This window comes from Apodemus sylvaticus, chromosome 1 (genome assembly GCF_947179515.1).
Source record: "Apodemus sylvaticus chromosome 1, mApoSyl1.1, whole genome shotgun sequence".
NCBI classification, from domain to species: Eukaryota; Metazoa; Chordata; class Mammalia; order Rodentia; family Muridae; genus Apodemus; species Apodemus sylvaticus.
Window position 1 is genome coordinate 156,501,398 of NC_067472.1, and position 18,575 is coordinate 156,519,972.

Sequence of the window (18,575 nt, forward strand, 5' to 3'; positions counted from 1 at the left end):
TCTTTTGAGATAGTAGGACCAATGTTCTACCCAACATTGCTTATTCTATTCCAAAGCATCTGGCCTAAGGAAAAAAAAAACACAATGTTCATCATCTAAGTAATATTGTGCAAACAGTCAAAGAAAAACTAGTTAGGCGTGTTGTTGAGTTTTGTTCCAATGAGCCGTGCCATTCATTCACTAACAACAAAACACAGTTTCCACAAAGGAACATTTGAAAAGCTTATAAAGTAATCCTATCTAACAAGATTTTTCAAACTCACTGCTAAAGTTATAAATGCTGAAAACTTGAAACATGGCCACAACAAATGAAATAGTCAACAGACCTTCTTGTTTCTAACATTATGATTCAAAATAGAAATATTCACCCCTCTATAAACAGGTCCTGTCAGAATAGAGTTGGTCTCCCAGGAGTGCTCTCATTCCTCGGCTCAGAGGTGAGATCTCCACTTTCTCTCAAACAGCTGTCCAAAACAGAACCGGCCAGGAGTGCACAGGGCATAGGAACAATAGAGCAGCTGAGACAGAGCCTTCCAGTCTCCATCTATACCTGGAAGCTAAGGCTATTCGACAGCCCTCTGTACACAGATCCTGCTAAGAAATAGCTGATCTCTAGCATCTGGCTATTATAAATAGGGCTGCTATGAACATAGTGGAGCATGTGTCCTTATAACATGTTGGAGCATCTTCTGGGTATATGCCCAGGAGTGGTATAGCTGGGTCCTCAGGTAGTACTATGTCCAATTTTCTGAGGAACCAACCAACTGATTTCTAGAGTGGTTGTACCAGCTTGCAATCCCACCAGCAATGGAGGAGTGTTTCTCTTTCTTCACATCCTCACCAGCATCCTCTGTCACCTGAGTTTTTGATCATAGCCATTCTGACTGGTGTGAGGTGGAATCTCAAGGTTGTTTTAATTGGCATTTTCCTGATGACTAAGGATGTTGAACATTTCTTTAGGTGCTTCTCAACCATTTGGTATTCCTCAGTAGAAAATTTTTTGTTTAGCTCTGTACCCCATTTTAATAGGGTATTTGGTTCTCTGGAGTCTAACTTCTTGAGTTCTTTGTATATATTAGATATTAGCCCTCTATCATATGTAGGATTGGTAAAGATCTTTTCCCAATCTGTTGGTTGCTATTTTGTCCTCCTGACAGTGTCCTTTGCCTTGCAGAATCTTTGCAATTTTATAAGGCCCCATTTGTCAATTCTTGATCTTAAAGTATAAGCTAGAACCCAGATGTCCCTCAACAGAGGAATGGATACAGAAAATGTAGTATATTTACACATTACTCAGCTATGAAAAACAATGAATTCATGAAATTCTTAGGCAAATGGAAGGAACTAGAAAATATCATCCTGAGTGAGGTAACCAAATCACAAAAGAACACACATGGTATACACTCACTGATAAGTGGATAGTATCCCAAAAGCTCTGAATACCCAAGATACAATTCACAGAACACATGAAGCTCAAGAAAAGGGAAAAACAAAGTATGGATACTTTGTTCCTTCCTAGAAGGGGGAACAAAATACCCATGGGAGGAGATACAGAGACAAAGTATCGAGCAGAGACTGAAGGAAAGGCCATCCAGAGACTGCCCCACCTGGGGATCCATCCCATAAACCTAGACACTATTGTGGATGCCAAGTGCTTGCTGACAGGAGCCTGATATAGCTGTCTCCTGAGAGGCCCTGCCAGGGCCTGACGAATATAGAGGTGGACGCTCACAGCCAAGCACTGGACTGAGCACAGAGTCCCCAATGAAGAAGATAGAAAATGGACTGAAGGAGCTGAAGGGGTTTGCAGACACATAGGAGGAGCACAATATGAACCAACAAGTGTCCCCAGAGCTCCCAGAAACTAAACCACCAACCAAAGAATGCACATGGAGGGACACATGGCACCAGCCACATATGTAGCAGAGGATGTCCTTGTTGGACCTCAATGGGAGGAGAGGCCCTTGGTCCTGTGAAGGCTCAATGCCCCAGTATAGGGAAAGGTCAGGACAGGGAAGCAAGAGTGGGTGGGTTGGTAAGTAGGGGAAGTGGGTAGAGATAGAGGGGTTTTGGAGAGGAAAGGAGGAAAGAGAATAACATTTGAAATATAAATAAAGAAAATATCAAATAAACATAAATAAATAAATGACATATTTTTTTAAAAAGTAGAGATATTCCTAGTCTTAGGGAAAATGCTTAATTCCAGTATTTCTAATAAGCCTTTAGATATGAACCATTTTTATTTTATATTCTAAAAACAAATGTGAGAATTACATCTTACAAATGCTAAAGGAAAATAGAACTTACGGAGAAAACAAATTATTAGTATGTTTATACAACTTAAATTGTCAAGGTTCATTGTCCAGGAGATAATTGTACTAATAAATAGTAACCACTTGGTTTGAGAGTTTTAATAATTGCCTTGAGACATGGCTTACTACTTTGCTGATAACTAATAGATATTTCTGTTTATGTGGACTTCTCAGAAGACCTGTTCCTGGAAAGCTGCATGTTGTCTATCAAAATCCCTTCAGAAACTCAGCTGCCTTAGTATTTGTGCAATCCTGTGTGATACAAGATATTGAAAATAAAAAATGAAAGGTAGGTGGGCAATCAAATTCTTGGCTCTAAATTATTCATCTCTGTGAACTCAACATAAGAAACTGGCTGCATTATTCAAACCGTAGTAGAATCAGTAAAAGAGCAGGTGGTAGCACTTGGGTACTTGTAGCTGAAACATGGCCAACCTTGCAGAATGCACCTTTGGGTACCTGTCAAAGGTCTGAATAATCCAGAGGAGAGGGGATAGCCTTCTTAGTTTCATATCTCAGTGTCTGTACGATGGTCAAGTGCAACTCAGATCATTAAAGTTACTTGGACAACCAAACCTCTCCAGGTGCTCAAAGATCTCAATAGTCTCCAAGGAGAGTTGCACAAATCACCAGTGAGAAACAGACAGGAATACCTTCCCTCAAAGAGAAGTTTTTATTGAGAAGTGAACAAAAAGTATCACCCCCAACCAAGAAGCTACTTGCAGTTGATACCTCCTGGGAAAGAGAAAATACGATTTTTCATTTTTGAAAGAGAGGGGAAGAACATTAAGTTGAATAGTAGGGAGGTGGGGAGGGGTTTGGAAGACATGGGAAGGAAAATATGATCAAAACATTTTATAAGAATAAATAAATATCTTTATTGATACTAACAACAAATTTCTATGATGAGAAATGCATCAAAATTCATCTAGGGAAGGATGTCAATAGGAATATAAAATAAGACCTCCAAAAATCTATTCATCTCTAAAAGAAATGAAATTATGGTAAGGTTTTTGAAAATATAAGTTGGTTTTTTAAAGCTTTTAATAATACAAAGTATAAGCTGGGCAGTGATAAGAACAACAAGTTCTAATCTTAGGAAGAAGATTAATAAGGAGAAATTATTAACATCAGAGGCTTGTGGGACACCATGAAGCAGCCAATATATAGATCATAAGAATTCAAAAAGTAAAAGCAGAGGGAGAAGGATAAAATATTTGAAAAATATTTGAAAAACTAATGGGCAATACTAGCCAAATATGATGAAAACTTAATCTTAGAATCCATGAAATTCAACTAAATCCAGTAAGGACAGAGATAGTCACACTCAGACATACTATAGTAAAAATGCTGAAAGACAAGACAGGCACAAAGAGAAAGTTCTGAGTCAGTGAGAGAAGCAACTAACCATGTAACTCAATAAAATTAACAATCACACAATACTGATGCCAGAAGACCCTGGAAATATATAATCAAAGTGCTGAAAACTAAAATTGTCAATCAAGAATTTTATACCCAACCAAACTGCCATTCAAAATGAAAGACGATATGGCATTCCTTTATAAACAAAAACCAGGAAAGACATGACTACCTTTCATCTAAGGTGTACAAATAGAAGCCCTGAGTCTTAAATGAAAACCATTTGGAAACTTACTCCAACCACATGAATAAATAACTCATGGGAACATTTATATAAATAAAAATAATATAGATATAATCTTTTTGACCATTCATGTTACTTAAAATATGTCATCTTAAAATAATAATTACAAAACTGAACATAAGATATATAAAGATTAAAATTATGTAGCAAATAGCACAAAACAGAAAGAGATGAAAAATAATAAAGAGCAAAGTTCTTCCAAACTATCAAAATTAAATTAATGCTGACCTGAAATATAATGTTATAAGTTAATTTGTTCCTTGTAATAACCATAATAATGATTAAGAAAATAACTCAAAAATAAGAGTAATGTGGAAATAAAATAGTGCTTGGGAAGCATCAAAAACAAAAAACAAAAACAAATGGAAGAATAAAAGCCAAGACATTGGAGGATGGTCTTGTGTTCATAGATAAGTACTAAGGAAAACCAAACAACCCTATTAAAAATGGGGTACAGAGTTAAACAAAGAATTCTCACCTGAAGAACTTCGGATGGCAGAGAAGCATCTTAAAAAATGCTCAACTTCATTAGTCATTAGGGAAATGCAAATCAAAACAACCCTAAGATTTCATCTTACACCAGTCAGAATGGCTAAGATTAAAAATTCAGGAGACAGCAGGTGTTGGAGAGGGTGTGGAGAAAGAGGAACACTCCTCCACTGCTGGTGGGGTTGCAAATTGGTACAACCACTCTGGAAATCAGTCTGGCGGTTCCTCCGAAAACTGGGCACCTTACTTCCAGAAGATCCTGCTATACCACTCCTGGGCATATACCCAGAAGACTCCCCACCATGTAATAAGGATACATGTTCTACTATGTTCATAGCAGCCCTATTTGTAATTGCCAGATGCTGGAAAGAACCCAGGTATCCCTCAACAGAAGAGTGGATGCAAAAAATGTGGTATATCTACACAATGGAGTACTATTCAGCCATTAGAAACAATGAATTCATGAAATTCTTAGGCAAATGGATGGAGCTAGAGAATATCATACTAAGTGAGGTAACCCAGACTCAAAAGGTGAATCATGGTATGCACTCACTAATAAGTGGATATTAACCTAGAAAACTGGAATACCCAAAACATAATCCACACATCAAATGAGGTACAAGAAGAAAGGAGGAGTGGCCCCTGGTTCTGGAAAGACTCAGTGAAACAGTATTCAGCAAAACCAGAACGGGGAAGTGGGAAGGGGTGGGTGGGAGGACAGGGGAAGAGAAGGGGGCTTGCGGGACTTTCGGGGAGTGGGGGGGCTAGAAAAGGGGAAATCATTTGAAATGTAAATAAATTATATCGAATAATAATAATAAAAAAAAGATAAGTACTAAGGAAACCACGAATATTAAACACTCAGGGTTGTTTCTTCAAAGGAAATGATGTATTCCCTACTTTCTATCCAGAAAGCCGGAGTAGTTGTGGTTCATAGCCTGGTGACCTCTGCACTGTCTGTATAGCCAGACCACACCTGGCTCCCACAGACTCTCACATTTATCTCAACCAATCTGTAGTGTTATCCTCTCCCAGATCCTTATCATGAGCTGTCTACCTTCAGCCTGTTTCCCAAGTTAAGTTATACAACTTATCTCTATGGAAGATGTCATTTATACATTACAAATTTCTAAGTAATCATGTCTTAAGCTTTGTTGTATACACAGATTTGAGTTTAATATTACTAGAAAATGGTTATCCTAATTGTGTTGTGCTTAAATATGCCTGAAATAAACTACCCAGTGTCAGACTTGTTTTTTTTAAGGTGTTTTAACAGTTTATTTTGAAGGTCTTGTTAAAAACAAAGCAAAACAATCTGAAAAAATTGCACAGATAATACTCATTAAATAAGTATGGTGATTAAATCAGACAGGGATATGCCCTCTTCTGCAACTCCAGAAGTGAGTTCTTTGGTCCTGAAAGTTCTTAGATGGGGGGAATCATGGCAATGAAAACTGCCTTGTAGTCATGTGAATCTACAGTAGCAACCAAATGTTTCTTTTCTTCCCAAGAATCAATTTCACTCTTCAAACTGTGCCTTGTTTTTTTAAAAGATAAAATGCTAGAAACTCAATGGGATTTGGTGGTCTTTCCTTTTCCAGCACAGCAAATCCCTGTAATAACACAGACATGACTGTCTGGTCCAGGTATGCACAGGTACATAAGGACTGTAGATCCACCTTCTGTTTCAATGACTTTTCTGCACTAATCTTCTCATTTTCAACTATTCTCTCAACACTGTCTGTGAGCCCGTACTCAGAGTGAGGGTTTTCTGCAGCCTGCATCTGTCCCTCCTGTATCTGCTCTGACTCCATGGCAGACCCTGCAAACTGCAATCAAACGGATACCAGTGTGCGCCAATGCTGCCAGTTCCCTAAGTGCCCTGCATGGCACTGCCTATAGATTAAATTATGTTATCTCAGTAATTAAATATGAAATTTTAAGTATTTCAAACAAAAGGTAGATACTGGCACATGAATGATTTAAATATATGCTGTGCTCAGGTACATGGAAAATAAAAGTAAGGAAAATGACATACAAAATAAACGACACTCAAAGTAAAACCCATAAGCTACATGTGATAGCACTTAACTATATGGAGGCTGAGGTAGGAGAATCATGAGTTCAAAACCAGCCCAGGCTTCATAGCGTTTGAGGCCAGGCTATCAGCCACTGTCTTTAAAACCCAAGGGCTAAAAATACATCTCCATGTCAGAGCACTTACTCAGTATGTACTATGCATGGACTCAATTCTATTAGAGGTAAAACAAAATGTACGTTAGTAAGAGTAAGTAAGTTAATAAAATTGGACTGGCTATGTTGATTCCAGATAACAAAAACATCAAAATGAAAGAAACTGGTGCTGAAGAGTATTTTATATGCTGGCAAAGAAGAAAATCCACCAAGAAAATATGACAAGTCCATAATGTCTCTAACAACAAAGTTTTCAAATACATAAAGCATAAGTGACAGAACTGAATAAACCATCCAATGGTTTTTGGAGATGTCAATGTCCTTATCTCAGTAATGCCAACAGATCAACAAGAACAGAGACAGTGTGGATGAATAAAGGAGAAAACTAGAGCTAAGAAACATCTGCACATTTAACACAGGTCAAATATAAAATCTCACACACATAGGGAAAATTCCCTAAAACATATTATTCCATAACAAATACCAACAAACTTATAAGGATTGAAATCATGCTAAATTATATATCTAAACCAGAATGAAAATCAAAAATCAATGATGAAAAATTTGGAAACTACAGAAATGTGGGTAAGTGAAACATTGTGCACTGTAAGTTCTTAAAACCTTTTAATAGAATTTTCTTAAAACTCAAAAATAAAATGTTAAATGCCTTAAAATAGTAGAAATGGAATGCCAGTAGAGCAGCATTGTTGGGAACAGATAAGGCAGTAATGACATAAGGCGACCGACCTGCTCTGAAAGGTTTCCATGCAATCACTTAAACTTTGATGTTAAAACACTAAAAACAGGACATTGTAAGCCCAAAGTAAGCATAGGAAAGAAAATGGTAAATATTATATTGGAAATAAATGAAATGGAACAGACAAAACAATGAAGATAATCAATGAAACAAAAATTGGCTCTTTGAAAAAAATCAACAAAATTGACAAATATTTAGCTAAATTATTATGGTTTGAATGCAAACCATAGGCTCACATGTTAAAAAATTGGTCATCAGTTGATAATGCTGTTTGGGAGGTTGTAGAGCCATTTGAGTATGGAGCCTATCTAGCATGGGCCTTTCAGGGATACTCTACTTTTAAGCCAAGATCTCTCTTTCCTTGTTTGCTTAGATATGAAAAAGCCATGCTATAAAGTTCCCCTCCACCAAGAAGAAGACAAAAAAATTAGAAGACCATCTCAGCCACAAAACCTTCAACCTACAATTTGTCCCGTCCAGAAGATGTGCTGCGGTAAAGGTGGCATAGAACTTGGGAATGGCCAACCAATGACTGGTCCAACGTGAGACCAACGCCGTAAGAGGGAGCCCATGCATGACCCTGCCTGGAAGGCCAGGAACCAAATCGGGATAGCCCGCAGGTCTAGAATAGAACCAAACATGACTGGCTAAAATAAAGTCAATGGAATGATTCAGAAAGATATTCTGCTATACTCCTAGACTGGAGCCTTGCATAATCATCATCAGAGATGCTTCATCCAGCAACTGATAAGAGCAGATGCAAAAACCCACAGCCAAACATTAGGCAGAGTTCAGGGAATCCTGTAGAAGAGGGAGAGGAAGGATTGTAGATTCACAAAGACTGAGGCAATCATCAGGGAGCCTTATAAGTCTGACCTAGGATATCTGCATACATGTTATGGTTGTGTGGCTTGGTCGTCTTGTAGGACTCCTAACAGTAGGAGCAGAGGCTGTCTTTGGCTCTGCCTGCTTTGGGGACCCCTTTCCTCCTACTGGGTTGCCTTCTCCAGTCTTCATATGAGTATTTATGACTAGTCTTATTGTCACTTGTTCTGCCATATTTGGTTACAATCTCTAGGAGGCCTGCTATTTTCTAAAGGGAAACCAAGGAGTGAATCTAGAAAAGAAGAGTTGTGGTGTGCAGAGAATGGGAGAAGAAGAAAGAGAAAGCACAGCCGTGGTGTAATATATGACAGAAGAATAAATAAAAAAAGAAGAAAACACACACACACACACAGAATAAAGTTCCTGGCCACCATGGACAATGCCAGCATGTGCCTTGCCTCTCCCAGACATGGGACTGTAACTTTTTAGTGAGACTCAAAATGAATCATTCATCCATTCAATTGCTTCTGCCAGATAGTCTGTCACAGTGATGAGAAGAGTCACTGAGGCATAAATGGCCATAATTGTTAATTAACCTATTCAGAACACTACAAAGTTCAGTGGTGTTAACCCGCATGAAATCCAGATTAACCTTCTCAGATAACAATTAAAACTTTTCTCTTAATTCACATCAAATGGCCAAATTCCTAAAACATAGAAACTACTGATCCTGATACAAAAAAATATGAATAAGGTTCTATCACATAGAGCTGTGTTCATAATCACCATGCTTTTTATGAAGACAGCATCTCTCTTCTTGCAGTAAACAAAGGCAATGGTTTGATGACTGACGAATTGTTAAGAGTCTAAAGCTAAAACAGAAAGCTATATATCCTCAAGACCTTTGCATAGGCAATAGTCAGCTACGTGTAACACCAAAATCACAGTATTAAAAAGAGGTAAAGAGGATAGTGAAGAAGGAAGAGTGTGGTGGTACGGCCATTTCTCGCGCCTTCCGTGTCTGCGTCCCTCGCAGAACTAGCAGCGGCATGTTGGGCCAGAGTGTCTGGAGGTTCACCACCTCCGTGGTCCGTCGCAGCCACTATGAGGAGGGTCCGGGGAAGAATTTGCCGTTTTCAGTGGAAAACAAGTGGCGGTTACTGGCTATGATGACCATGTACTTTGGATCTGGATTTGCCGCTCCTTTCTTTATAGTAAGACACCAGCTACTTAAAAAATAAGGATATTTAATTCATCCCTTTAACAGAATGAAGAAAGTTTAAGAGATATGACCTGAAAATTGGATGAAACTCTTGAACTCTTATACTAGAAAAAATTGTAAATAAACTAATGATATAAATAAAAAAAAAAGAGGTAAAGTGGGCTTTCCCCAGATTGAAAACTGTTGTGCTTCAAGAGGAATACTATCAGCAAAGCAATCCTTGGGAGGCTGAGCCAGGAGAATGAAACATTAAATGCTAATGTGGACTATACTGAGTTTAAGGCTCACCTGGGTGACTTGGTGAGAACTTGTCTCAAAATAAGAATTTTAAATGGAGTAGCCGTGGATGTAGTTCAGTGGTAGAAAACTTGCCTGCATCTGTGAGGTGCAGTGTGAGTACTGTGGCAGCAGCATGAGGAGGAAGTGGAGGAGGAGGAATAGGAGGAGGAAGAAGAGGAGGAGGAAGAAGATAAAGAAACAGAAGGAGAAACAGAAGTCATCTAGAGGTGAGTTAAAGCCCAGAGAAGAATACACTTAGGCTATGTGCAAACACATACCATCTTAAGGATCTTAAGCAGCCAAACGTTTTTGTAACGTTTCCTAGGAAGTGGCAGAATCAGTCTCCTAAAGATACCACGAGATACGTAGACTGACCAGACACTAGAGAAACTAATAAATGTGTTAGAAGGTTTGGAGAATGTCTGTCTGTCCAGCTATAATGAACTCTTTCCTCTAAAAATTACGCCATCCTCCCAGCTGGCATTTCCAATGTTTGGGAAGTAACACTGCCTACAGCAATCAGGTGCTTCATGTGAGAATCTGAAGCTCAAAATGGGTTTTTCTTTGTGTGTAGCCAAAACAGATTCTATAAACTGATTGAGAAGCTGCAGGGCAGGGATGGGGTGCAGGGGATGTATGGTGACTGAGGGGCAAGCAGGTTTGCCCATGCACAGTAGCTTCTATCAGATGCACCCCTCAAAGCCTGTCCTCATCTGACCTCTGCTGGCAGCCTATAACCATTCCCACACTCCTCTCTGATGCCAAAGACAAACAGAGTAAATTGCTTTAGTTGTAGCTAAAAATACTCCCTCAAAGGCAAACAAATAAATTGCTCCAATACAGATGCTGAATGATACCCGGAGACACCTCATGGGTGCCAGGCTAGCCCTAAGGAAGAGTGTTCATGCTGCCTGGTGCTGCTGAGGCTATGGGGCATTCAGAGTGGGAATGCAGAACTAACAGCCTCTGTGGAAAACTCAGGCAATTTCTTTTGCAGTGAATGGTATATACATCTATGACCAACCGTCTCACCTCTAGATAATTTAGCCAAGATTGAAAGTTGAAATTCAGACTAATCCTTAAGTTTGTGGTCATTTGGACCAGCTCTATTCACAGTTGGGCTGATCTACCCCACCCCCACCCCACACCCCACACCCCCACCCCACCCACCCCACCCACCACCACCACCACCCCGTGCAAAATGATGCAAAAACCTGGTTCCTCCATGCCACTGAATATCTCTCAGTATCCAAGAAGCAAACTTCTGATATAATCTGAAACATGGAAGGATCCAGCCATACAGTGTCATGGAGTAGTAAGAGAAGCTCATCTCAGAAGGTTACCTATCAGCTGATTCCACATACATGAGGTTCTCAAAAAGGAAACTGATCTATTGCTGATGGGAAGGGAAAAGAGCCACAAAAGTGAGCACAGGGGCTTTGCGGATTATACTCTGACTTTTATTGGTAGTTGAATAAATCTCCATGGGTATTGAGATAAATACAATTTTATGCAAAAAAGTCAATTTTGTTCCATGAAAATTTAAAAAATAAGAATACTGAGTCAGTGCTGGGCTCAGGTTCTGATACTTCAAAGAAGGGATGTGTCAGATGATGTCACATTTCATTACATGATACACAGTTCACAAAACTATTTTGCATTATATAAGAATATGTGTTTTATGTCCCACTACATTGACATAGTACATAATGGATTTGAAGTTTTCATGTCTTGTTGCATGATACATGTCATTGCAGTGACATCATTTTGTATTATATGACATTACATTATACAATATCATGATGTTATATAATGCTATTTTATATTATTTGACTTTTGGTTTGCGTAATACTTAGTGTGCTGACTACTTCTGATGTGAACTCAAGACAAGCCGGAGTCATTTTTGAAAGAGGGAACCATTTTCTTGATTGATGACTGATGTTGGCAGGCCCATTCCACACTGGGTGGTGCCACCTTTGAGTAGATAGTCACAAATGGTATAAAAAAGCAAGCTGACTAAGGCATGAGGCACAAACCAGTGTTCCTCCCTGACCTCTGCATCAGTTCCTGCCTCCAAGTTCCTGAATTAGTCACTTCCATTCTTTTTTTTTTTCATTTTTACATTACATTTATTTCAGATATTTTTTATTTTTTATATTTTTGTGTATATTCTTTGTTTACATTCTAAAAGCCTTCCCCTTTCCCAGTCCCCCCCCCCCATATGTTCCATAAGCCCTCTTCTCTCCATCCATTCTCCTGTCTTTCCCCCTCCCTTTTCTCTGTCCTGGTACTCCCCTACAATGCTGGATCAAGCCTCTCCAGGATTAGGGCCCTCTTGTTCCTTCTTCATGAAAATCATTTGATAAGTTAATTGTATCTTCAGTATTCAGAGCTTCAGGGCTAATTAATATCCACTTATCAATGATTGCATTCCATGTGTATTCTTTTGTGATTGTGTTACCTCGCTTAGGATGATATTTTCCAGTTCCATCCATTTGCCGAAAAAATTCATGAATTCATGTTTTTAATGTCTGAATAGTACTCCATTGTGTATATATACAACATTTTCTGTATCCATTCCTCCATTGAGGAATATCTGGGTTCTTTCCAGCTTCTGGCTATTATAAATAAGGCTGCTATGAACATGGTGGAGCATGTGTCCTTTTTGTATGCTGGGGAATCCTCTGGGTATATGCCCAGGAGAGGTATAGCAGGATCCTCTGGAAGTGTCATGCCCACTTTTCTTAGCAACCACCAGACTGATTTCCAGAGTGGTTGTACCATCTTACAATTCCACCAGCAGTGGAGGAGTGTTCCTCTTTCTCCATATCCTCGCCAACACCTGCTGTCTCCTGAGTTTTTAATCTTAGCCATTCTGACTGGTGTGAGGTGAAATCTCAGGGTTGTTTTGATCTGCATTTCCCTAATGATTAATGATGATGAGCATTTCTTAAGGTGCTTCTCGGCCATCCGAATTTCTTCAGGTGAAAATTCTTGTTTAGGTCTGTACCCCAATTTTTAATAGGGTTATTTGGTTCCCTGGGGTCTAACTTCTTGAGTTCTTTGTATATATTGGATATTAGCCCTCTATCAGATGTAGGGTTGGTGAAGATCTTTTCCCAATTTGTTGGTGGCCGTTTTGTCCTTTTGACAGTGTCCTTTGCCTTACAGAAACTTTGTAATTTTATGAGATCCCATTTGTCAATTCTTGATCTTAGAGCATAAGCTATTGGTGTTCTGTTCAGGAACTTTTCCCCTGTGCCCATGTCCTCAAGGGTTTTCCCCAGTTTCTTTTCTATTAGTTTCAGTGTGTCTGGTTTTATGTGGAGGTCCTTGATCCACTTGGAGTCAAGCTTAGTACAAGGATATAAGAAAGGATCAATTCGCATTCTCCTGCATGCTGACCTCCAGTTGAGCCAGCATTTGTTGAAACGGCTATCTTTTTACCACTGGATGTTTTCAGCTCCTTTGTCGAAGAGCAAGTGACCATAGATATGTGGATTCATTTCTGGGTCTTCAATTCTATTCCACTGGTCCACTTTCCTGTCCCTGTGCCAATACCATGCAGTTTTTAACACTATTCCTCTGTAGTATTGCTTGAGGTCTGGTATACAAATACCACCAGAAGTTCTTTTACTGTTGAGAATAGTTTTAGCTATCCTGGGTTTTTTGTTATTCCAGATGTATTTGAGAATTGCTTTTTCCAACTCTGTGAAGAACTGAGTTGGGATTTTGATGGGGATTGCATTGAATCTGTAGATTGCTTTTGGCAAGAAGGCCATTTTAACTATATTAATCCTGCCAATCCATGAGCATGGCAGATTTTTCCATTTTCTGAGGTCTTCTTCGATTTCCTTCTTCAGAGACCTGAAGTTCTTGTCGTAAAGTTCTTTTGGGTGCTCACAGAACTCTCTAATGGAAGGTCTTCACTTGTTTATACCAGTTCCACTTTATTTGTTTATCAATGCTTACTTGATCTTCTTTGTGATTAAAAGTTCATAATGTTAAAATTATAACTTGTCTGGGTATAATCAAAATAATCTCATGTTAACAATTTCTAGCTGTAGCTCCACTAAAACAGTTGAGATACATGTCATTGCTAACACTGCCTTTTTCTTTCCTTGGGATTCAGGAAGGATTGCCAAAAGGACCAGCTCTCTTGTAGAAAGAAAGAAAGAAAGAAAGAAAGAAAGAAAGAAAGAAAGAAAGAAAGAAAGAAAGAAAGAAAGAAAGAAAGAAAGAAAGAAAGAAAGAAAGAAAGAAAGAAAGAAAGAAAGAAAGAAAGAAAGAAAGAAAGATAGAAAGAAAAACAGCTGCCTACTCAGAGCCAAGCCCAGGTTACTGGTAACCTGGACACTGCATCAAACATCTATTTCTCGCTGGTCTGTACTTTCACATGAGGTGGTTTTTACAAGTATATTTTGTTTGCTTTGTTTCTAGTACTGACACAGACATCACCGTGAAATAACATGAAGTCTATGGGCAAGTATGAGATGTTTGTGGAGAGGCGGGGCACTAGAAATTTCAACCTGAAAGCGCCATTTCTCCCCTGAACACAGGTGGGACCTTGACCCAGAACTGGAGAAGGGCACAGGCTAACCACCAAAGAGAATGTGCTGACAGTGAGGAGAACCAAAGGGATAGAGTGGGCGGAGGAGCTCACTGCATGGGAAAGTATTTATGGCCAAACAGGTCACCTCACTTAGTGAAGCTCCCCCAATTTTCCAGGCCCTCACAGTTGTTCCTTTGCTGACAATATCACCCTGTGCTGAAGGCAAAACTAGTTTTGCTGATGTAACTTTTGGGCTCTTCTAAGAACCATTTTAAAACATGGTTAGCAAGCATGATAGGATTGACACTATCAATCCCTTCTCACACTGAACCCTGAAGGGGCTATAGGTGGACAGCTTAGTTCTATTCTCCCTCCCAACAAAGACAGAAGTCACCCAGAGAGCTTTCCTTTCTTCCTTCTGCTGAGGGCTGCCCACAGCCATCTCCGCAAACAGCAGCTTTTGGTACTGTTATCATCTGGGAATAGACTCAGAAACCTCACCCATACTGTAACATCAAATGCAAAACAAAAGTTAACAAACTATTGGACTCACCAAGATCTAGATGAATGCCAGGGACAAAGGAGTTGAGAAAGAACATGGAGATGACAAATCCCAGCACCATCAGGCACTTAATAAGCAGACTTCTGTCTGATATCCTGTGCTTTGAGAGAAAAAAACACAACTCATTTTTCCAGTACAGTCTTCTGATTCTTGAAGTATGTCCACAGTACTATATGATTTGAATCACTATAAATGCTTCCTTTAGAAATTAGAACAATTTTTTGTTGTGAGCCTAGCCTTTAATGATTGCCAAATATTGGACGGAGGTCAGGGACCCCTGTGGAAGAGTTAGGGGAAGGATTTCAGGACCTGAAGGTGATGGCAACCCCTCAGGAAGACCAACAGCATCAACTAACGTGGACTCCTGGGAGCTCCCAGAGACTGAGCCACCAACCAAAGAGCATACACAGGCTGGTCCAAGGTCCCTGGCACATATGTAGCAGAGGACTGCCTTGTCTGGCCTCAGAGGGAAAGGATGCACCTAATCCTGCAGAGATTTGATGCACCAGGGTAAAGGGATACCTGGGGGGGAGCACCCTCTCAGAGGCAAGGGGGAGAGAGGATGGGGAAGGAACCCCAGAGTCAGAGGCAATGAGGATTCTGTTTCCTATGAGTCCCTCCGAGGTGCTGTGCCCCACAGGCAGTTCATTGCAGCAGGAAAATGGGCAGAAAATAGAAGCAAATCTCTGCCCAGAAGTCAAACTCATAATGTCAGGATACACCCAGCTCACATCTATGCCTAAGAAACCATTTCCTACATTACACTCAAAAATTCATGCCCTGTATACTCTCTGGGTTAAGAGAACTAATGAGCAGAAGCTGGCTCAAGTGGTGGCCACTATGCCTTTTCAGGGCACACTTGGAATCCATCTTTCAGACATATATATGTATACGTATACTGTTATTTCCTGAAAAAAAAAATCCTCCTATTTTACAAAATGATTTTTCTCATTGACATTTAAATAAATTATATCTCATCTAAAGCTACAGGAATAAAAAGAACAATGATTTTCAATCATTAACTGAATCTTAGTGTGATGGTTTGTATATGCTTGAACCAGGGGGTGGCGCTTTGTTGGAGTAGGTGTGGCTTTGTTGGAGTAGGTGTGGCCTTGTTGGAATAGGTATGCCACTGTAGATGTGGCCTTTAATACTCTTGACCTAGCTGCAGAGAAGCCATCTTCTCCGAGTGGCCTTCAGGTGAAGACCTGTCAGCTCTTCCTGCACCGTACCTGCCTGGATGCTGCCATGCTCCCACCTCGATGATAATGGACTGAACCTTTGAACCTCTAAGCCAACCTCAATTGTCCTTATAAGAGTTGCCTTGGTCATGGTATCTGTTCACAGCAGTAAAACCCTAACAAAGACTTAAGTATTAGAAAGAAAAGGGGCCAAAACACAGAAATGACGAACAATGCAGATGGGCTGGTATGACCACAGCCCGTGCACATCTGCACCCAGATGCCTCGCCAAGCCTTACTATGCTCTATAATTAGCATTAACAACTAGAAATGATAATAACATCTAAAAGGAAAAACAAGCACTCTTTCTCATGATTCAGAATCCCTTGAGAAAAGAAGACAAGATACCTTTCTTTGTAGCTCTTGAATATTGGTCTCCCAATTTTTGTCTTCCTGTGAAATTTGTCTATAAGAGAAAAAGGACTCTCATTATTTCTCTGTTGCAGAAAGCTCGATGCTTCGTGAGATTAGCAAGGTGACATTGACAGCTGTGGAAACCTAGATATGTCTGTGGATTCTGGCACAGCTGTGTAAGGGACAGCAAATCCATGAAGGTGACTAGGGAAGCTATTCGCCTTGTGTTTCCCAAAGAAAAAGAACAAAAATAATGATCTGAAAACTGGAAGAAAATGTGGAAACAATCATAAAAAAATTTTTACAAAGAATACATGCCGGTGTGTGAGAATGACTAGGGCCACAGGGTGTTGTTCAGGAACACTGAACCCCACAGGTGCTCGAGTGCTTCTTATAAAATGGCATGGCATCTGCTGTATTGCACAGTCTTACCCTCACACACACTTTCAATAATCTTTATATTAGTTATAGCACTTATTATAATATATAATACTATAACTATAATTAAATGCTTGGGTAGATAGCTGTCATTCTGCATTGCTAACAGAATAATAACAAGAAAAGTAGGTATACCTATTCAGTACAATCATATTTTTTCAGTTTTTGGAAATATATAAAATTACTTGTTAGTAATCCATTGCATACGACAATGTGTGTGTAAGGTCAGAGGATAACTTGCAGGAATCTGTTCTTCGACTGTATGGGTTTCAACCTTTATATTAAATTTCCTTTGGATCCATACAGTCAGCTCACATTGTCTGCTTTGTTTTCTTCTACACTAACCATGGGGAAATGAAGGATAGGAAAGGTCATTAGGATAAACATTTAAATATCACAAAGGAGCATCAAAGGGACCTGTGCATATCCTGTGCAGCTCTAAAAGAAACCATGGAAGAAAGAGGAATAGTTCTCTTCACTTTTCAAACAACTTTTCAAAAAATGGTAAAGCAATAATTGCAGGACATTTTCCTGATTAATGATTAATATGGAAATTCCTACTCCATTGTGAGTAGTGTCACCCTGGAAAGACAGTTCTGGGTTGTATTTAGAAAAATAAGCTCTCTTGCTATAGAGAGCAAGCCAGTAAGCATTTTTCTATGGACTTAGTTTCATTTTCTCCCTTGCCTTCCTGCCTTGAGTTCCTGCCCTGACTTCTTTCTGTGACATAAACTGAAAGATGAAATAACCTGCCCTCTTCAACTTGCCTTGAGTCATACATGATGTTTCTCACCAGCAATCTCAAGTAACGAGGCCAAACTGTAAGCTCAAATAAACCCGGTAAGTTGTTACAATGTTTAATTACAGCAATAGAAAATTCACTAATGCCAAAGTGTAAGAAATATTGTGATCAAAAAATCTTTTTTACTCTCTTGGGTATCCTATGAATGCAACAGAGAATGTTCCTTGTGCAATGCCACCATTAAGCACAACCTGTAAGGAGCTCCTGGTATAAATCCAAGCAGGATCCTGTGGTACCTGTGGAAAGTCTGCAACCTTTGGGCCAGCAGATGCTCCAGGGCGAGCACTTTCTCCAGCAGCAAGCCACGCACAGCTGTCTCCTCACGGCTGGCTGGACTGATGCGCTGGGCAGTCAAACGCCAGACATGAATCTCGTGCTTTAGTTCTGCAGAGAAATAAGTGAAAGGTGCCAAGGGTGCAGAGTCTCTCCCACGCTCAGCCCTCAGCAAACGCCCTCCTGTCCGTCACACACCGGTGACATCCACCCACATTCCACACACACTCTTCTCAGCATGATAGAACCAGATGATGGAGCTGAACTCTGAAAACCATCATGAAAGCAAGAAAGGCAATTTCAACTCTTCCTGAAGAAGGAAGTCATTGATCAAGTTATATCTATTAAAATTCACTTACTGAGTTATTATTATTATTGTTATTATTATGTCAATAATATAATGATATATTATTATTCGTTTGTACTTGCAATGTCTTAACTCTAGGACTCAACAGCCCTAGCACATTCTCACTGGCCCTGCTTTCAGTCAAAATCTAAGCATCGCTGCTGTGGTTTTAACATGCTTTGTCATGGCTTCTCAGATGCTTCCTGGCTATAATCAAGAGTATCTGGCTTATCCTCTCCAAACTATGTGGCCTGTTATGATACAGCA

The 18,575-nt window shown here is 39.6% G+C and overlaps 3 protein-coding genes across 4 annotated transcripts in view; 1 reads left to right on the plus strand and 2 right to left on the minus strand.

The window, feature by feature from the left end:
* The window catches only part of Oca2 (OCA2 melanosomal transmembrane protein), a 301,441-nt gene that overhangs the window by 198,325 nt on the left and 84,541 nt on the right, over positions 1-18,575 (minus strand). For both annotated transcript variants that reach the window (XM_052161541.1, XM_052161535.1), the window contains exons 15-17: positions 17,926-18,073; positions 16,444-16,501; positions 14,846-14,954 (exon numbers count right to left, since the gene is read on the minus strand). In XM_052161541.1, the coding sequence (XP_052017501.1) occupies positions 14,846-14,954; positions 16,444-16,501; positions 17,926-18,073 (315 nt within the window). The remainder of the gene's footprint in view (positions 1-14,845; positions 14,955-16,443; positions 16,502-17,925; positions 18,074-18,575) is intronic.
* On the minus strand, positions 5,991-6,278 carry LOC127668116 (protein dpy-30 homolog). The gene has a single exon (XM_052161551.1). The coding sequence runs from the start codon at positions 6,276-6,278 to the stop codon at positions 5,991-5,993; it is 288 nt and encodes a 95-aa protein (XP_052017511.1).
* Positions 9,215-9,569, plus strand: LOC127668127 (cytochrome c oxidase subunit 7C, mitochondrial-like). The gene has a single exon (XM_052161557.1). It carries the CDS (start codon positions 9,289-9,291, stop codon positions 9,478-9,480), a length of 192 nt encoding a protein of 63 aa, XP_052017517.1. The 5' UTR covers positions 9,215-9,288; the 3' UTR covers positions 9,481-9,569.